This window comes from Poecilia mexicana, unplaced genomic scaffold (genome assembly GCF_051168715.1).
Source record: "Poecilia mexicana isolate PSO_F unplaced genomic scaffold, ASM5116871v1 scaffold_2, whole genome shotgun sequence".
NCBI lineage: Eukaryota > Metazoa > Chordata > Actinopteri > Cyprinodontiformes > Poeciliidae > Poecilia > Poecilia mexicana.
This window is the reverse complement of record NW_028263371.1, coordinates 39498113-39517719: the sequence shown is the minus strand read 5'-3', so window position 1 is coordinate 39517719 and position 19607 is coordinate 39498113. Positions and strand designations below refer to the sequence as shown.

The 19607-nt window shown below is 39.6% G+C and overlaps 1 protein-coding gene across 4 annotated transcripts in view; it reads right to left on the bottom strand.

The window, feature by feature from the left end:
* Positions 1 to 19607, bottom strand: part of LOC106921888 (poliovirus receptor homolog) — a 48014-nt gene that overhangs the window by 21750 nt on the left and 6657 nt on the right. For 3 of the 4 annotated variants that reach the window (XM_088016284.1, XM_088016285.1, XM_088016282.1), the window contains 2 exons: positions 18413 to 18757; positions 18027 to 18326 (listed from right to left, as the gene is read on the bottom strand). In XM_088016284.1, the coding sequence (XP_087872410.1) occupies positions 18027 to 18326; positions 18413 to 18757 (645 nt within the window). The remainder of the gene's footprint in view (positions 1 to 18026; positions 18327 to 18412; positions 18758 to 19607) is intronic. The other variant, XM_088016286.1, reaches the window with a different exon arrangement.

The window sequence follows — 19607 nt, the reverse complement described above, 5'->3', positions numbered from 1 at the left end:
TGGCTGCTCAATTATGTGCACTGTTTTCTGTGTATTTTGCTGAAATATGCATTGATATATTGCTTGACGTATGTATTGTTGGGCTGCTTTGCTGTCCTACTTGGCTATTTTTAATTTATGTGCATATTATTGGACGCATGTGGCTTGGAGTGGCGCTTAGTTGTTGCAACGTCCTGCACAACGTGTGTGTTGTTCAGGCATAGCTGACGTCTATTGAAACTGAAACCTAAGGGGACAAATAATTTAAAATGTTTTTATATGTACCCAGTATCAAATGTCTACTGCAACCTCTCAAAATAAGGAATAAATTAAATACTGTGAAACACACAAAAAAAAACAACTTTAAGTTATACATTACACACATAGCAACAACAACATAAACATACTGAAATTAAACTGTGAAATGAGCATAAATGTGTAGTTTGTGGATGTGTGAATACTGGAAAACGTGCAAGGAAACCACAGCCCGCAGAAATAAACACCAGCTTTAACCAGGTTCCAGCTCCAAGCTGTGCACTAAAGTATTAATAGCAATGTAAGCTACACAGAATATTAAACTAGATCAGGTAGTACCGCATTGCGAAAGATTTACCAAGATGCAAACTGTTAAAAGTGGGAAATGTTGTTAAGCATCTTTACCATATCATATGTATTGGATTGTCTGTATTAGGTGTAATTTCATTGCTGTCATAAGAAGATAAAAATGACAGAAAATCAAATATATTTGCTTGTAAAGATTATGTTCACCCAAATGCTTGGCCCTCAGCAACAGCCACAGTACCTTATGTGTGTCTTTGACAAAAACAACTGCAATGAAAGCACTAGTACTGATGCAATATTAGTCTAATTCCACCTGTAAAACAAATTAATACGCATCTTATAATATTTGAGAACCACTGTTACAAATGCATCATATTTATCAGTGCACATCTTATGACTTCTTCACTAGTGATATTCAAGTTAACCATGTCGGATACCAGAACATACTAATTTACTGATACTTCCCTAAAGCTGTACATTGATATGCGACACATAAAATATTACATATTAAGTTAACTGTCATTGATCCCTTTTAGTGATTTGTCCTCCATGTGACTGTCAGGTTAAAAAAACAACACCACACCTGTAACTGTAAAAATAATGTCTGCAGGATAAAGCTCTGTCTCAAGTTTCCACTGTGAGGATGTCTCTCAAGGGGATAATGTTACTCTGGTAACAAAAGGTTCCCTCCACAAGAACACACTGTGAAAGCAGGGACAAAGCTCCCAGCCATATAAAATTGCACACCTGTAAATCACATTACCTACGGCTGAAAGTAAAAAGTGCAGGGGATTTCCAATGAGAACATAAAAATACTGCAGTGATATGTTTTTGATGTAGGGATGGAAACAAATAATAGACTTGTAGCGGCTAAAATCCTATATTTTAGGCTACTGGTGGTTGTTGTTGAAAGGCATTGGTTTTACGTGCGCTCAATTAAGATTCAGCATGCCGATCTTCCGTTTGATATAAAGTTAAGTCATTTATTTCCAGTACAATGTCCATTGTCTTACTGTTTTCCTTAAGATCCACATAAATTCGACATACATCCAAAAACCAAGCACAGTAGAAAACTGTTTGCCTCTACCTATTAACAACACCTGAACAGAATCATGATTGACCTTAAATAACCCATCCCCCATCAGACACTCAGAACTCAAAATAAAATACGCCCCCTGGTGGCGATAAACACCAGAAAGGATAAATGGCTCCTACACGCCAGCCCCTAATTGCGTGTGGCAATTATCAGACTTAAATTAAAAGGAGCCACAAATAAAGACATATCTCTATGCAAATATACATACGATGTAAATCAGGTTTACTCATTCATTATCCTATCAGTTTTCAGTTTGTAGCTTCACATAATAGACAGATTTTTGTTACAGGTCTTTCAATTATGTTTGTTTTCGTTTGAAGATGAACCACTCGTACCAGACCTTTTTTATCTGGAAAGGTTTTAACAACTTTCCCTAATATCCATGACCCTCGAGGTGTTGTAGAGTCCATAACCACCACCACATCTCCAGGGATGAAACTTCTCCTTTTCTTTGTCCACTTTTGTCTTTCTTGTAACAACGGTAGATATTCTCGAATCCAACGCTTCCAAAAGAGATCTGAAATGTATTGGTTTTGTTTCCACCTTCTTTTAGCGTAAAGATCCGTTTTGTCAAAGAGTCCTGGCGGGAGAGCTGGTTTTCCCTTCATAAGTAGCAAGTGGTTGGGTGTTAAAGCCTCAAGGTCGTTGGGGTCCTCCGATAACTTTGTGATGGGACGATCATTAAGTATTGCCTCTGCTTCACAAAGTACAGTGTGAAATCCTTCGTCGTCCAATATTTGTTGACGGAGCACTGAGTGCAGAACCTTTCTGATCATTCGGATGAGGCGCTCCCATACCCCGCCACAATGTGATCCAGATGGTGGGTTAAAACTCCATTTAATCCCCTTTTGTGCCATGGCTTTCTCAATTCTCCCATTATTTAGAGAGGCTAGTGCTTCTCGTAGCTCTCTTTCTGCTCCTATGAAATTGGTGCCGTTATCTGATCTCATGTGTGAAACTTGCCCTCTTCGAGAGATGAATCGCCGCAGTGCATTGATACATGAGTCGGTATTTAAAGAGTAAGCCACTTCAAGGTGCACGGCCCTGCTCGTCATGCATGTGAACAGTACTCCATAGCGTTTTACAACACTGCGTCCTCTTTTCACATCAATAGGCCCAAAATAATCTACACCAACATTTGTGAATGGTGGTAGATCAGGGACCACTCTTTCCTCTGGCAAGTCTGCCATTTGTTGTTGACCGGTTTGTCCTCCATACATCCTGCAGAAAGAACATGTTGCTATGACCCTTTTCACAGCTGAAACTCCATTTGTTATCCAAAATTTTCTTCTTATGACTGAGAGGACATGATTTCTTCCTCCATGACCAAGCTGCAAGTGAAAATGTCGGAGGATAAGATAGGAGATGTGCTGGTCCTTTGCTAGAATGAGAGGATGTTTAATGTTCTCAGGGATGCCTGCTTTACTCAGCCGACCTCCAACACGCAGAAGCCCATCTTGCAGTACAGGGTCCAGTTTATAAATTGGGCTGCTTCTGGGTATTTCTGAGTTGCGAGATGTTAATGCAGCAAACTCATCAGGGAATCTCTCCCTTTGGCAAAAGGAAATTATGGCTGTCTCAGCTTGTGTGAGATCTTCTAGAGACACACTTTGATTTCCCAGCGAGTTTTTGAGAGCTTGCATTTCCTTTGTCAACTCCAATGTTGATGTTTCAGTCGTGACTGAATTGGTCAGCTGTAATCCCTTTCTTCTCTTACTTAGTTTCAGCAGAACTCCCTTTAGCTTGAGGAACCAAGCAACTGCAAGCTTCAATTTTTGCCAGTCGGAGAAGAATGATATTAGTTGAGAAGTTGCATTTGAATTAATGACTGTAGCGTTGATCAAGGGAGTTTTCTTTAGTTCTGGGTCATCAGTAGTCATACTGAAATTCATTGGAGACTTGGGCCATTTATCTTCAGGTTCCCACAAAAATGTAGGACTTTCTATCCATTTTTGGTTCAAAAGGCTGTCAACTTTAAATCCACGGGAAGCATCATCAGCAGGGTTTAAAGATGAAGGCACGTGTCTCCACTGCTCAATGTCTGTGTTGTCTCTGATGATTGTTACTCTGTTAGCAACGAAGGTTTGAAACCTTTTGTCTTCATTTTTGATATATTTTAGAACTGATGTGCTGTCAGTCCAGAAGCAAGCCTTCTCCAATGGCAGCTGAAGCTCTGACTGAAGCATGTTATTCAGTCTAACAGCCATAACAGCAGCTGTGAGTTCTAAACGAGGAATAGTCACAGGTTTGAGTGGAGCTACTCTGGCTTTGCCAAACAAGAATGATACATGAACTCTCTTGTTGCTGTTCTGCATTCTGACATATGTAGCTGTACCATACCCACTCTCACTAGCATCAGAGAAGTGGTGTAACTGGGCATTACTAACTTCTCCAAAACCTTCAGGTTTGATACATCTGCTGACTTGGAAGTCAGCCAATTTTTCCAAGTCAGTCAGCCACCGGTTCCACTGATTTTGGAAGATTAGAGGTATAGGATCATCCCAGCCCCACTTCATCCTGCATAACTCTTGTAACAGCAGTTTGGCAGGAAGAATGAGAGGTGCTAGGAATCCTAGCGGATCATAAATGGAGCTGATGGTGGACAACATACCTCTTTTAGTGGAAGGCTTTTCTTTGACCTTCAGCTTGAACTTAAAACTGTCTGTTTCTGTGCACCATTGTAAACCTAGTGCTCTGTCTAGCGGTAGCTCATCACTGTCTAGATTCAACTCACAAAGAGTCTGGGACCTGAGCTCTCCTGGGATACATTGGAGCACTTCTCGGCTGTTGCTAATCCATTGGGTTAGCGTAAACCCTCCTCTGCTGCAAATAGCTATTAGATCTTCGGCCATGGTAACTGCACTTTCCTCTGATGGCAGACTTTTTAAGAGGTCATCCATGTAAAAGTTTTTGTTGACTGTTAGTACAACATCTGCTGAGAAGTTGGACTGATTATCCTCAGCAGTCTTTCTGAGAGCATAGCAAGCACAGCTCGGTGAGGAGACTGCACCAAATAAGTGGACAGTCATACGGTATTCCTCAAGGTCTTGTTCTAGATTACCTTGAGGCCACCACATGAAACGTAGAAAGTCCACATGCTCCTCAGCCACCTTAACCTGGTGGAACATGGATTTTATGTCTGCCATTAATGCCACATGTTCCTGCCGAAACCTCACTAGAACCCCCACTAATGAGCTAGTTAGATTAGGGCCCTGTAAAAGCTGACTGTTAAGAGAGACCCCTTTATACTCTGCTCCACAATCAAACACTACACGCAGCTTATGTTTTTGTGGATGGTATACACCATGATGGGGTATATACCACACCTTGCCTTTTGCTGTTGTCAGCTGATGCTGTGGAACCCTTTCTGCATGTCCACTATCAATGGCATTAGTCATGAAGTTTGTGTACTCTTTATGGAAACCTTTGTTCTTAAATTTTCTTTTCAACCCATGTATGCGCCGCAGGGCAACAGAAATGTTGTTTGGCATGAAGAGTTCTTCCCTTTTGAAAGGCAGTTTCAGTTTGTAATGTCCATTCTCCACTTGTGCAGAGCGATCCATTATGTCTAGGAACTTTTGTTCCTCTCTTGACATTTCCTCTTGTTCTGTAAAGGACTTTTCAATAAAGTCATAGTTGTATTGACTGATCAGAAGCTCTTCAATTTTATCAATTGTAGTTCTGTTGACATGAACTGAAGGGTAGCCATTTTCAAGATCATTGTAATCTTCTGCTGAAGCATTTACAACCCATCCTAGGAGACTTCTGATTGCATAGGGCCCTTCACCCTGACTATTAACCACCTCCCAAGGTTCCATTAGTTTAGATGCATTGGTTCCCACCAGTAGATCTACACCAGCATGTATGCGAGGAAAGTTGATGTCCTTTAAGTACGACCATTTAGACAGTTCCTCCTCACTGATGATGTTGTCGGTGGAGACTGGCATTTCCTTTTGTGTAAACACAATGGGAAGCTGATAGAAATGGCTTCCATTTATTTCTGAAATCTCCAGCCCTTTAATGATTGAAGTTGTCATTGTTTTACTCTGACCCATTGTCCGGAGATGAATCTGAGTCTTTCGACCTTGAATGTTGAGTTCATTAAGAAGTCTTTCAGAGCAGAATGTATCGGTGCTCCCAGGGTCCAGAAAAGCGTATGTTTTAATGATTTTAGTTCCCTTTGAACTTTTCACTTTCACAGGCAGGATAGGAAGAATCCCTCTATGGTGGCCAGCCCCAGTATGACCACAAGTTGAGGAGGTTTTACAGCCCTTTGCTGCCTGATCCAACTCCTTCTGATGGAGTCTTTCCTTCTGTCCAATGTGCAAAAAGCTGGGATGCTTTTGGTTACAGTGTTTGCACGTTATGCGTTTAACACAGTTCTTGCTTAAATGTCCTGTATTCAAACAACCAAAACACAAACCTTTGTCTTTTAGAAAGTCTAGTTTTTCCCTGTGTGACCTCTTTTCTAATTGCCGACATTGTTCCAATACATGTCCATCCTGTGTACAATACAGACAGGATAAGTAATTTGATTTGTCAACAACAGTTACTTCATTTTTAAGAGAAGGCATGTTACCGTCATTAACAGAAACATGGGTGACAAAACTGTTTCTTTTAAACTGTGACTTTATTTGAGGTTTGCTAGGTCTTATGATCCCCCTAGCAGGTTGTAAATCCTGTATATCTCCAAAAACTGGATCTGAGACTATTCTAATCTGGTGTTCAATAAAGGCAACAATATCTCTGAAACATGCTCTTTGACTTGTTCTCTCAAAAATCTCATTTGCTTTTGTTCTCCATTTTTCTCTTAGTTTAAAAGGAAACTTTTGAACCAAGATTTTCATGTTAGCTGGCATGCTTAACTCATCCAAATACTGCAGTTCCTCCATTGCATTGCAGCATTCACGAAGGAACAGTCCAAACGCCTTTAATGCTTTTGCATCTTCACCTTTAATGTTGGGCCAAGCAGTGACCTTTTCCATGTAGGCTGCAGTAATATTAAATTCATTGCCAAAATGTTCTTTGAGGAGTTGCTTGGCTACAGCATATCCTCTTTCTGCAGTCATGTGAAGGCAGCTGCGTATGAGGTCTCTTGGTTGCCCTCTAGTGTACTGTTCAAGGTAGTACAAACAGTCTCCTTTAGAACTGGTCTTTGCTTCCACACAACGTTCAAAGGCTTTCATAAATGAGTTGAACTGCAAAGGATCTCCATCATAGATGGGAATTTCTCGATGTGGCAGCAACTGGCTTGATTGCATTTGAACCAGAAGAGCCGTTATGTCATTCTGTTGTTTCAACACATTGTAGAGATCTCCAGCAGGTTGATTTTGATTTGATGGAAGCAGACTTTTTTGAGTGGCAACATTGGGATCGGATAAAATAGCAGCTTTAGAAGTTTGAACAACAGGGGGAGCTGTTTGTGACACCAAAGTATTGAAAACAGTGTCCACCTCAGGTGGAACATGCTTTTCATAGGCTGTGGTTAGATCTGACCCGACCTCGAGTCCAACATCTTGTTGAAGCTTCTTTGCAGGTTTTGTAACCAATTGTGAAGCTTGAGGAAGGAGTAAAGTCGGTTTGATCTTGGGTCTAGCACCTTTTCTAACATATGAATCCATTCCATCAGAATGCTTGGATGTAATGCTGCCTTTAGTGCTGCCCTCTAGCACCATTAGTTTGGCATTAGCAGCAGCTATTTTAGTGTCCATCTCAAGTTGTTCCTTTCTTTTCTTTAGCAGATATTCCTGTTCCTCCAATGCGTGCTTCTCCTTTAAAGCAGCTGCACATGCCAGGAGTGCAGCCCTTTCTGCTTCTGCTTTTATTTGTTCAGAAAGCGTTGACGATCTGCTGGTTGTTACAGAAGAACCCCTTTGACTCCCAGTTTTTCTAGAAGATCTTACAGAAACATTTGAAATGCTGTCATGAGGTTCAATCTGCGGCTCCTCCTCCATCATGCCACCACTGACAGCATTTGGTTCAGCTTCCTTATTATTTTTACTCTCATTTTCTTTCATATCATCAGGCACACCAATTGAGCAACCTTGTGCCTCAGTCAACCATTTATGAGTAGCAGCAACAAAATCATGAACATTCAACATTTTAGCTTGAAACCATACATCATGCTTCTGTGCTTCATCCACAGGCAATAAACCCAACAAAACCTGGTGTACCTTTTGTGTTTCTTCAGACAAACCCAAAAACCTTTTAAATTCTCCCTTAATGTCATTCACACACCCTTTGTCATTTTTCAACACTGTAATAGTTTGTCTTAACTTTGTGAGCTTATTTAACTTTGTTTTTCTTTCACTTTCTAAGTTACTGATTTTCACCAACAAAGCCTTGGCTGTTAATTTCACCTGTCTTTTTTCAGACTCCCATTGAGGATTTTCCTCTTGACCCACAATGTCATTTGGACCCTCCTGATCCATATCAACGTTTTCCTCTTCTGCCATAATGGCAGACAGTTTATAAGAATAGCAGAGTTTATAAGTTTATTTATTTATTCGCAAATTGTAGATAGATTGTTTATAGAGAGCTCTCTTTGCTTTAAGCAGTCTTCAGTCTGCTACCAATGCATTGGATTTAAGTTTGAACCTTTGTGTGCGCACACATAATAATGGCCATTCATAGATATCAGCGCTGACTCACATACCCCAATGATGCGTTGGCCGGCATTGATGATCTTCGTCCCGATGTCCGCTGCAACGAATCTCAGTAGCTCCAATAGCTCGATCCATACAGCTCTGTTCCCAAGCGTGCGGTGTCGATTGCTCCCGTGCGGCTCCGGTTCTGGTTCCGACGTCAGGTGTCCCGTTTGTCCCTCTGCGGTCCTGGTTACGACGGCCACTGTCCAGCGGCTCCAATAGCCTGGTTCTGTGCGGCTTTACTTGTCCGGCGGCTCCAATAGCCTGGTTCTGTGCCGTTACTTGTCCGGCTACGTGGAATCCCAATGCAGCAGGATCCGTGGATCTTCCAAACGAGGCAGTTTTCTACCTAAATGTAGCGGCTAAAATCCTATATTTTAGGCTACTGGTGGTTGTTGTTGAAAGGCATTGGTTTTACGTGCGCTCAATTAAGATTCAGCATGCCGATCTTCCGTTTGATATAAAGTTAAGTCATTTATTTCCAGTACAATGTCCATTGTCTTACTGTTTTCCTTAAGATCCACATAAATTCGACATACATCCAAAAACCAAGCACAGTAGAAAACTGTTTGCCTCTACCTATTAACAACACCTGAACAGAATCATGATTGACCTTAAATAACCCATCCCCCATCAGACACTCAGAACTCAAAATAAAATACGCCCCCTGGTGGCGATAAACACCAGAAAGGATAAATGGCTCCTACAAGACTTATGATTTCAATGACTGAATGGTGGTTTATTAGTGTGAGGGACCAGACTCAAACAAGGACAAAAAATGTTCAAAGTAGAAAAAAGGTTTCCATTTAATTATTCAAAAAATCATTAATAAAGCATAAAGATTTGAAGCAAAAATAAATCAAAGGATAAATAACAAATTTGGATCCAAATTAACTGAGGTCAACTAAACTCTAACTAAACACAAACAAACTGACCTTCTAAACAAAGAACAAAGGCTGCTTAAATAGGGGTGGAGTAACCCAAATCTACCACAGGAGGGATGTCTGACCAAACAAAAGAACAAATAAATACAAAATTAACTAAAGCATTCTATAAACAAATAAAGCAAAATAACTTTAACTTAGCACAAACAATAAGTGAATATTTTAAGTGACAAAATTAAATAATAATCTTGGCATCTCCCCCTTCAGTCTCAGTAGTTTGTGGATGGTTTGCCCCAGGATCCTCCACCAGCTGGTTCACTATGTGGTGGTGGTAAGGGCATCCACCACAATTAGGTTAAAATGAAATCCAGTTGATTAACCAATAACGTCCACTTAGACCACTTCGCGAAGCCAATTGGTAGTTGTGAGGCAGAGGAAAGTGAAACCATCCAAACAGAGTCCGGTGTGGGATGCAAAATTCGTTTTATGCGGTTCTGTTTTGAAATATAAACACCGACCAGCCCCTTAATTTATCATCATAGCACTCATTTAGCCGTGCAGCATCAACTTCTCAATTAAAAATTACTGATGAGCTAGAAAGGTGACGATGTGATGATGGAAAAGTGGAGGGAAAAATGATGCCAATAATCAAGGCTGATGGTGAGGAATGCTGAGGTAATGCACTTCAGCAGCAATCATACGTATGGAGCAATCATACCCACCTGCTGAGAGGCAATGGAAAGACCCTAGTTAATTTTTACAAATGAAAATTAGATGCATTAAAAGTTGATTCTGCATACAACATGCTATTTTTGTTCCTTTTTTTATTTTACCTGTTTTTATTTTGAAGACTTATTGCTAGATTTGGGTAGCTAGGCAGCGTTGTTAACTAAACCTGTCCTCCACCAGTGAGCCATTGTAAAGCAGACTCTGTAACATTTAAACAGGGATAAATGTACGTTACCATCTGGCAGTGTTTTTCAAACCTGCTGACTTCCTCTTGTACGGGTTTGTGGCCGACATTTACTTCCAGCATCAAAGGCAGGAAATAAAGAGGTCATGTGACCTTTCACACTAGATGCATGAAATTGATATTGCTTAGAGTAGGCACTCTATTATTTGATTTAAAAACTTCAATTAGTTTCTAAAAGCCAAAATAATTATTTTAGAGGTTCCAGAAGTTAGAAAAAATGTCTGGCAACAATTGTTGCCGGTTCGTTGGATTTCAGCAGCACACAACGGCACCCTGAGGACGTATTGTTCAAGTTTGGAGCAGAGCTTGGTCTAAAATGTTGATAGACAGTGAGCCGCAGGATTTAGAAACACTGCCAAAGGAATGTCAGGAAATGCTACACTGAAAATAACTTCTTGTCAGATAGTTGCCAAGGAAACACTCATAAGGATTTTATCTGATTCAATTAAAATCAGCTAATGATGTAGACCTATTTTATAGTTCTGAAACCTGCTACTGAAATCAGGGAGGATCTGTGTTAGGTAAATTGTATTATTATCAACTATTTGTTATACTGTTATAATGTTCTTACCTTATGTACTCTTATTTGTTTAGTCATATCTTCTAAGAAATGTTTTGTATTGCTAATCATTCTGATTTCCTTTCTCAGAGGGCCTCTCTGAATCAGAGCAGTGGCAGCAGCTCTTCACAGAACGTCCTGCTTTTGACCTCTCGGATAGCTGTAAATCCATCGGTGTGAAGATGTGCAACTTGCTCTGTTTGACCCTGTGTCAGGAACTGGAGAATCTAGATTAAGACAGATTGTGTTAGTTAGTGATAACCACTGGCGCTGTAACTGTGTGAAGTGTTTCCCCCCTTCCTTTAGAATTACAGCGCTCTCTGTGAATAGGGATCCTAAAGACAATAAAAAGAGAGGGGCAGGCAAATGTGCTTCAGAGTGGTAGGAGATTTGTAACTGAAAGCACATCTCTGACTGTTCTCCTCGCGAGTATTAAGAATCTAAATTTCTCCTGCCTTTCCTGTGTTATTTAATCTGTGTTAATAGGTGTCAACTCTGACAATCTGAGACTAAACAAACTTTCCACAGTAGTTACATGCTTCTGAAAAGTTTGCATCTGTGAACATGATTAACGAAATCAGTCTCATTTTCTAAGTTAGGAAACCACTGTGCAGACAGGCAGGGCAAAATAAAATCTTCCTGGAAATTGTATTCTGGAGGACAAACATCCTGGGTCATTTAGTTGACGCGCTTTTAAATAGATCAAACTTAAACTGAACAATTCTACTTTGAACATTAAGCTCTTTGTAGAAGAACCCACCCATGCACTAAACAGATGCTTAGAGCAAATCAATGTGTGGATGGGCCTCAAATTTCTCCAGCTGAACAGAAACAGAGCTGAAGTTATCTTTGGAACGAAAGAGGAACGTATGAGGGGCCGTTTAGGACAAAAAATTACGTTTTGTCTCTCACACACTACCAAAAACACTCGCACACTCAAAAAAATTACGCTTTGTCTCTCACACACTACCAAAAACTCACGCATACTCAAAAAAATAGCCACGCACACTCAAAAAATACTCATGCACATTCAAAAAATACTCAAATTGCGTATACACACACTACTAAAATGTCACACACACACAAACGTTAACTTTCTCGCTCACATACACTACTAACAGCTCGCGAAAAATACACTACTACCAGCTCGCGCACATACACTACTACCAGCTCGCGCACATACACTGTACTAACAGCTCGCACATTCACAAACGTTAACTTTCTCGCTCACATACACTACTACCAGCTCGCGCACATACACTACTATCAGCTCGCTCACATACACTGTACTAACAGCTCGCACATTCACAAACGTTAACTTTCTCGCTCACATACACTACTACCAGCTCGCGCACATACACTACTATCAGCTCGCTCACATACACTGTACTAACAGCTCGCACATTCACAAATGTTAACTTTCTCGCTCACATACACTACTACCAGCTCGCACATTCACAAACGTTAACTTTCTCGCTCACATACACTACTAACAGCTCGCACACACACACAGACGTTTATCTCTCACATACACAAGACTAAAGTTGAACACACACACAGTACTAAGACTCGTTTTTTGAATGTGTGAGAGCGAGACTCTTTGAATGTGTGAGAGCTGTCACGGAAGAGGCGGGGCATAATTTTTGGATCAAACTGCGCATGCGTAGATCCTAAACTATAAGTTTCGATTGTTGACTCACTGTATGTTCTATTACTTAGTATATTTGTGCTTTTAAAAATATATAAATATATTGAAACCATCTTTCAACAGCTACCTTATATTAAACTATGTTAAAGACAAATGTCAAACATAGTGCAAATATTTTGAAAACAAAGTAAAAGATCTTGCAGGTATATTAATCTCCTTCCTCCATCAGAAATGAAAAATTATAAATGCACACTATGTGTTGGGAACCTGTGTTTGTTGACTGACTTTTATTTGTCAGGCTTACGAGACAAAAGCTGAAAAAAGATCGATTTTCTTCGCTTTCAAAATAACACAAAACAGCGAAAAAAGACCTCCACACCGGACCTCGTTTATTTATGTATGTATTTTTATTTTGATAGCTGCCGATTAAACTGAAAGTTACACATTGACATGATCATATGAGTAGTTTTTACCGAGAAATCGATCAGAAGCGCCGTGAAAATGGTCAGATTCACCGGATCCGCGTCTCTGGCTGCAATGCGCGCTCCCGTCACAGGGGGAACAGATTTTCATGGGGGAACAGAATTTCTCACAAGACCTCTTAATAATTCCTGTAATGCTGGCACCCAGTGGACAGATTGTACTACAGCAATTTTGCTATTTTTAATCAATCAATCAGATTCATTTATTTCTATAGCACATTTAATCTACAAGAAAGTTAAACGTTCTATATATATTTAAAAGCACAAATATACTAAGTAATAGAACATACAGTGAGTCAACAATCGAAACTTATAGTTTAGGATCTACGCATGCGCAGTTTGATCCAAAAATTATGCCCCGCCTCTTCCGTGACAACTCTCACACATTCAAAAAGAGTCTCGCTCTCACACATTCAAAAAAAGTCTCGCTCTCACACATACATAAAACGAGTCTTAGTACTGTGTGTGTGTTCAACTTTAGTCTTGTGTATGTGAGAGATAAACGTCTCTGTGTGTGTGCGAGCTGTTAGCAGTGTATGTGCGCGAGAAAGTTAACGTTTGTGAATGTGCGAGCTGTTAGCAGTGTATGTGAGCGAGAAAGATAATGTTTGTGTGTGTGTGTGACATTTTAGTAGTGTGTGTATACGCAATTTGAGTATTTTTTGAATGTGCGTGGCTATTTTTTGGAGTATGCGAGAGTTTTTGGTAGTGTGTGAGAGACAAAACGTAATTTTTGTCCTAAACGGCCCCTCATAGGAACGACTTACAGTGAATGCACATTTTCAGTTTTTACAGCAAGAAACTAGCGATCAGCTCCAAAATCCGGGTATAATGATGGACTCAGATCTGAACCAAAGACAGTTACAAAGTCGGCTTTCCATCACTTGAAGAACATTTCTAGGATTAGAACACGATGGGGGGTGTGGAGGTAACGCAATACTCCCTCGCAAAGTTTTTGCGTTCCCTCGCAATAATGTGCGAGTTCATGCGGTATAATTGAATACTAAAAGACTTTTTCACAGTGACCACCATATTTCCTGCTATAATATAGGATTTTTGTAAGGTTTTTCTGTGTACATTGATATCTCATTGAGAGATATCTGAAGTTTTATATATTTTTCTTTAGGATAGAAACGCACCACAAACCTATGATATATGATATTTTGTGTTTTTATGATGTAAAGCAATTTGAACTTTTTGCTGCAATATTCTATGCAACAATGATTGATAAAGCTTAATGCGATATATTATTACCATGTGCAGAAAGCTTTCTTTCACACAGTTGTAGACCCATTTTACACATGTTAAAACATGTGACAAAGAACCAATGAAGTATGAAGCACGGTTCGTTATCAGACCAAAACATTTTGCCCACATTTTGCTGACATCATGTCGCTGATTGAGTAGTAATACTGGCTGCTACGCCACCATTAATCCGTTCTCACACACACATACACAAAATAAAAACAATGTAAAGCATTGAGATCAAGTGACAGTTGGTGTGTCAATTATGTACAATGAGCTCTTTGTTAAGTTAAGAAAAATGAAAGACATGAAGGAAGTTGGAAGACAGCTTTATCTAAGCTGATCAGCAACAAATATTCTTTGTTGTCTCATTTTGATACAGAACAGGGAAAATAACACCACACCCTGTTCTGGTTACCTGAAGCACAAACACAGCAGGTTTGACTTTATACCGCATGTCAAGGTCTTACTTTTACAGTGGGGAGAGCAAGGAAGTACACAGCTGATTTAGCAAGTTTTCCCGCTTACAAAGTATGTACAGGTCTTCAACTTTCATCACAGGTCCTCTTAACCCTTGTGCATGCGAGGACTGAGGCAAACGTAGAGGTCTGTGGCAAATGATACAAGTTTTATGTGTGTGAGGTCTGTTGGACCCCATTTCTAAACACATGGGTTAAACTCTGAGTGACAGAAACGAACACAAAAATCCAGAAAATCACATTGTATAATTTTAAAGTAATTGTCATTTTATTGCATGACACGAGTGTTTAATCAGCTGCCAACCAGTAAGTATTCTGCCTCTCACTGTAGGAATGAAAACACCAGAATCTGAATTTATTGGCCAAGTTTGTCCTCAAACGAGGAATCTGACTTGAGTTTCAATATCAGCATTCAGAAAGCATAAACTGATAACCTGTAGAGTTACACATAACAGCAGAGCTGCAAGCTAATACAAGGTGCCCATTGTTTATCAGAGAAACAGCCTGGGGGATGAAAATCATCCTCTGTGACAGCAGGTTTTTCCAACTAGCTGTCTGTACTATTAGCATAAAGGCAAAAGATTAAAATCTTTCATTGACATACCAGCTCACTGAAATATGTCACAGAACAAAGATCCTTTCAGACTTGGCAAACCTCAGCGAGAACTAAGATAGAATTTCCCAAGCAGATGTTTATCCACTTGGAAATGTCTGTCATGAAATTGTATTTGTTGGTGGTGAGGATGGTGGTGGACCATCCAGGGTGTGGTGAGCCCACACCCTGGAACCCAAGATGTGGTGTAAATGAAGGTTTTAATGAAATCCAGAGCACAAGATCCAGGCAGCACATGTGAGCAAAGGCAATAGCTCTGACACTGGTAGCAAATACACAAATGGAACAGGCAGAAAAAGACACTGACATACGACGTCTGACAGAGACCCAAAGAAGAAACAGGTGGGATTAAATACACCTGTGTCAGGACACAGGACACAGCTGGGATCGATCAAGGGGTAGAAAAGACGACACAGGAACTGAATTGACTAGAAAACAAACACAAAATTTCACATCCTCACAATATCCTTTGTTGTCTCATTCTGATAGAAACAAAAATAAATCTATCAAAATCTATCAGTGTTGAAATAAATCTAACACTAAAGAATAACTAGACTTGGTGCCATAAGAAGGTCCTCGGGGGAGGGCGTCTTGCATGTTTTAGTTCATAATTGGATCCAGGTGGTTTGAAGGCCAAAGAAAAACATTGACATAATGAGGTAGTTGTTGCCACCGCAGGGAGAGAACTAAAACATGTAGGATGTCAGCCCTTGAGGACCGATTTTGGGCACCACTGAAGTAGACTAGCAAAGAATGACATAGCTAGAAACACTAAGAACAACGGACTAAAAGGAAAACAGGAGTAAGGCAGATCTAATCAAATTAAGAACACAAAATAATAATGACACTGGAATCAAATCAAACTACCAAAACAACTCAACAACTCGGGATCATAAGAATAACGTTATAACATGATGTAAAGCTCAAAAAAGTTGAGTGTACATCATAAAGTTTAATAAGTTTAAGTAAATAATTTGCTTTTTATTGCATGACAATCTGATCATCTGCAAAAGAGTAAGAATTTCGGTTCTCACAGGTCTGTTAGTTCTTCTTTAAGACGTTCTGTTCTCCACTCATTACCTGAACTAACTCTACATGTTTGAACTCTCAAACAAACTTCAATGTTTCTATAGTGGCCAAGGCCAGAGAGCTGTGTAAGGACAGCTTACACAGCTCCGCATTGCGGAAGCTGACAGTAACTTCTGCATTGCAGAAGTTAATGCTAGTTTACTGCTTGCTCACGACAGACAGGATGCCTGAAGACGTTTATGGCAGACTGTTTTTGCCATAAAAGTCTCCCACAACTCAGACAAAGAGTCGCTAGATTTATCACTAGTTGATGTTTAGAAAGAAAAAAAAAGCTACTCGAGGAGACTGAAAAATCAATGAATATAGCGACAAAGTGGATAAGTTCAAATTGTTATACATCTGGTTGAGAACTTTGTCAATGTCTGTTTATTTCTTCTATTTTCTTTTCAAAACGAACAACCTTTTTCATTACCTTTAGATTTGAGAGAGACAGAATGCATTTTGTTTTAAAATACAAAAATATACCAAATTTCAGATAAGTTTAATTAGCTTTCAAAATAAAAAAATAATAATTTATAGTGCATATTGTAGAAGAAGTGGCAAAAGAGGTTCTTTCAGCTTAAAAGGTTGCTGAACCCGGATTTAGCATAAATTAGACCACATCAGTCCTGCAAATGCAATCCAGGTTTCTGATAGCATGGAGATTAATTAGACCAACTGTATGCTGAACGGTTTACCAACAAACTGAAGAAGATGCACCATGAATCCTGACCAATAAAAGAATATAATCATGTCTGATTGCCACAGAAATTTAAACCCTTCTCTGTCATTTTCCAGCTATTAATAGCACTAATTTGCATTTGTATTTGCAGCATATTTAAATATCAAGGAAGGCATGACAGTAAAGACTGGCACCTTTCTTTCATTTAATGCTGAGCTAAAATGATGTTTTATGTGTGTGGCATGGGGAAAGGGGAAACACACCCCACTGAAAATTAAACAGGAACCGCAGTTTCAACAAGAGACTTTCTAACATCCTCCTTGCAAGAAGAAACAAGGAGGCATTATATAAATTTGAAAACCACTGAAAACTGTTGTCTACGGACATAAACTCAGCAGCAACTGTATGAGCATATCCAAAATGAAACAAGAAAAAATGATTTAGAAAAACTACAAACTTGGCAAAAGAAGTTTGTTTCTCTGTCCAGACTTCTCCAGGAAATGTTATTTAAAACTAGACTTAAACACAGAGAAAAAAAGAAAAGAAAGTTTTCCTTCTTGTGTAAACACATTTACGGAACTCAAGAAATCATCATGTTACCAGCCTTTTTTATGCCTATATTTAGTCAAATCTATTTCCCAATTTTACATCTGAAACAGTGCAACAACAAAAGCAGCATCAAAGAAGTGCAGTGTAACTGAATGTGAGTAAGAGGCAGTCGGGTATTGGTGAAAGAGGGAGAGGAAGGCTATAAAAAGCTCCAAATTGCAAAGCAAGTGCATTACCTTGGCAACAGCCCTAAGAATCCCCAGAGCCAACATGCTGGAGTAGTCAAGCATGAGGCTATATCCCACAACACACTGTAGGTCCGAACTGCTTTGCTTAAACCTTGTTCTAGGCCTTTTAGTTTGGAATGTCCTACCCCTATGGAATTTCCTTTCCCCGTGTTTGTAAATCATACACACCCTAAAGAACAACCAAGTCACATGGTGTTCAGTATATCTTGAAAGTTAATGCCTAGTGTGGGTATTGGGTATTTTTTTATATTTGCATTTTTTTCTGATTCCAGCTACGTGCTATATAGATGTAAGGAAGTATGCGTTTACTCACAGTAGATCTGTATTTCGAAGTCTAGGATTTCGTTTTGTCCCTCAAAGGAGATGACACATTGGACCTTATTTCTGTTGATCTCTTTGGTGGGCTTTCCAAACAATGTGCTCACTGTGGTGGTTGTATCGCTGATTTGGAGAATTGAGTTGCTTGTCCATTTCACTTTGTCTTTTAAACCATCATCAGTTTGCCACGAAATCGTGGCCGGTGGATTGAATCCGGAAGCGGTGCAGGTCGCGAGAGGAACCTCTTTGTTTCCAAGAGTGGGTTGGGTACTCTCTACACTTCTTCGTTGAGGTACTGGGGTTGCAAGAAAAAAAACAACACTTCTCTTAACTTCTGCACAAGCGCAACATCCAGAACATGGTTTTAAAAATTCAACTTACCACGGACAGTTAACTCTATTTTTATTGTAGGATATCCTGAGGGGAAAATGGAAAAGACGCAAGAGTAGATTCCAGTGTCCAACACGCTTGCATTAGATAGCTCGAGAGTCCCATTATGTTCAGCAAATGCCCCGATAAATTTAAATCTCCTGTCAGGCCCGTTAACGAGACGAGCGTCATCCTTTGTGATGGTAAAGAAATTGTCCAATTTCGGTTTTCCTTTCGTCTTTCTCTGCCATGAAATCTGTTCCACGTTGTCATTTTCTGATAACTTCTGTGTTAGCTTGCAGGGTAAGATGGTGGTACCTCCCTCGTCCACAGTGATGCTCCCATCTGCAACCTGCGCTGTAATAAAACATAAAAGTTAGGAACCTAAAATCTGCAGCAAAATAAAAGGCAACAATAAAGAATGTACGGATTTAAGGCCAAAATTATTCACATATATTAATAACTCAGGGTTTCCCAAAGAAAACTTGCCCAGTGGTCAGAGTGGCGAGGCAGTTCACCGAGTTTTTTTGTATTAAAAGACATTAAGTTGACGGGAAATGTAAAATTGTTATAGGAAGACATCGCCAGTGAAATGCTATTTAGACCCACAAGTAGAGTCCTAAAAACAGCAAATCAAACAAATACACTTGAATATCAAATATTTGCACTTCTGTTTAATCCAAATTAAGTCAGCGGTTTGGAGCTAAACCTGTCTCATAATTCACAAATGCACAATATGAGATTCACACATGCAAACACAAATATATCTTGATTTATAAGCTGCTTCTGGCCTGTGAGTTGTGCTGCACTTGTGTGTAAATTTTGAGACCCCCCTGGGTTCTCAATCCACAAATGACCTTTTTAAATAAATTGTCTATCTGATTGCAGTGGCTCCATAAGGCCCTCCAGGGCTTCAGGGGCCCCATAAATGCTAATATTTTAACACAGACAACAGATATAGATATGTAACATTTGTTTATTGAGCATATAAATGCAGCTACATTTGATTTAATTCTTTCAGCATACATAAATGAAAAGATTTAAAATTGTTTAACATTCAAATTTAAGATTTTAAGGAGCTGGCAAGTTTACTTTGTAAAAGTTCAAAGAACGCTCTTCATTGATTGTTTAGTTACCACGGCTACAATCTGATGCTGTCAGCTTTATCTTTTTGTTTGAGCTCTGTTTGTTCACAAATATATCTCAG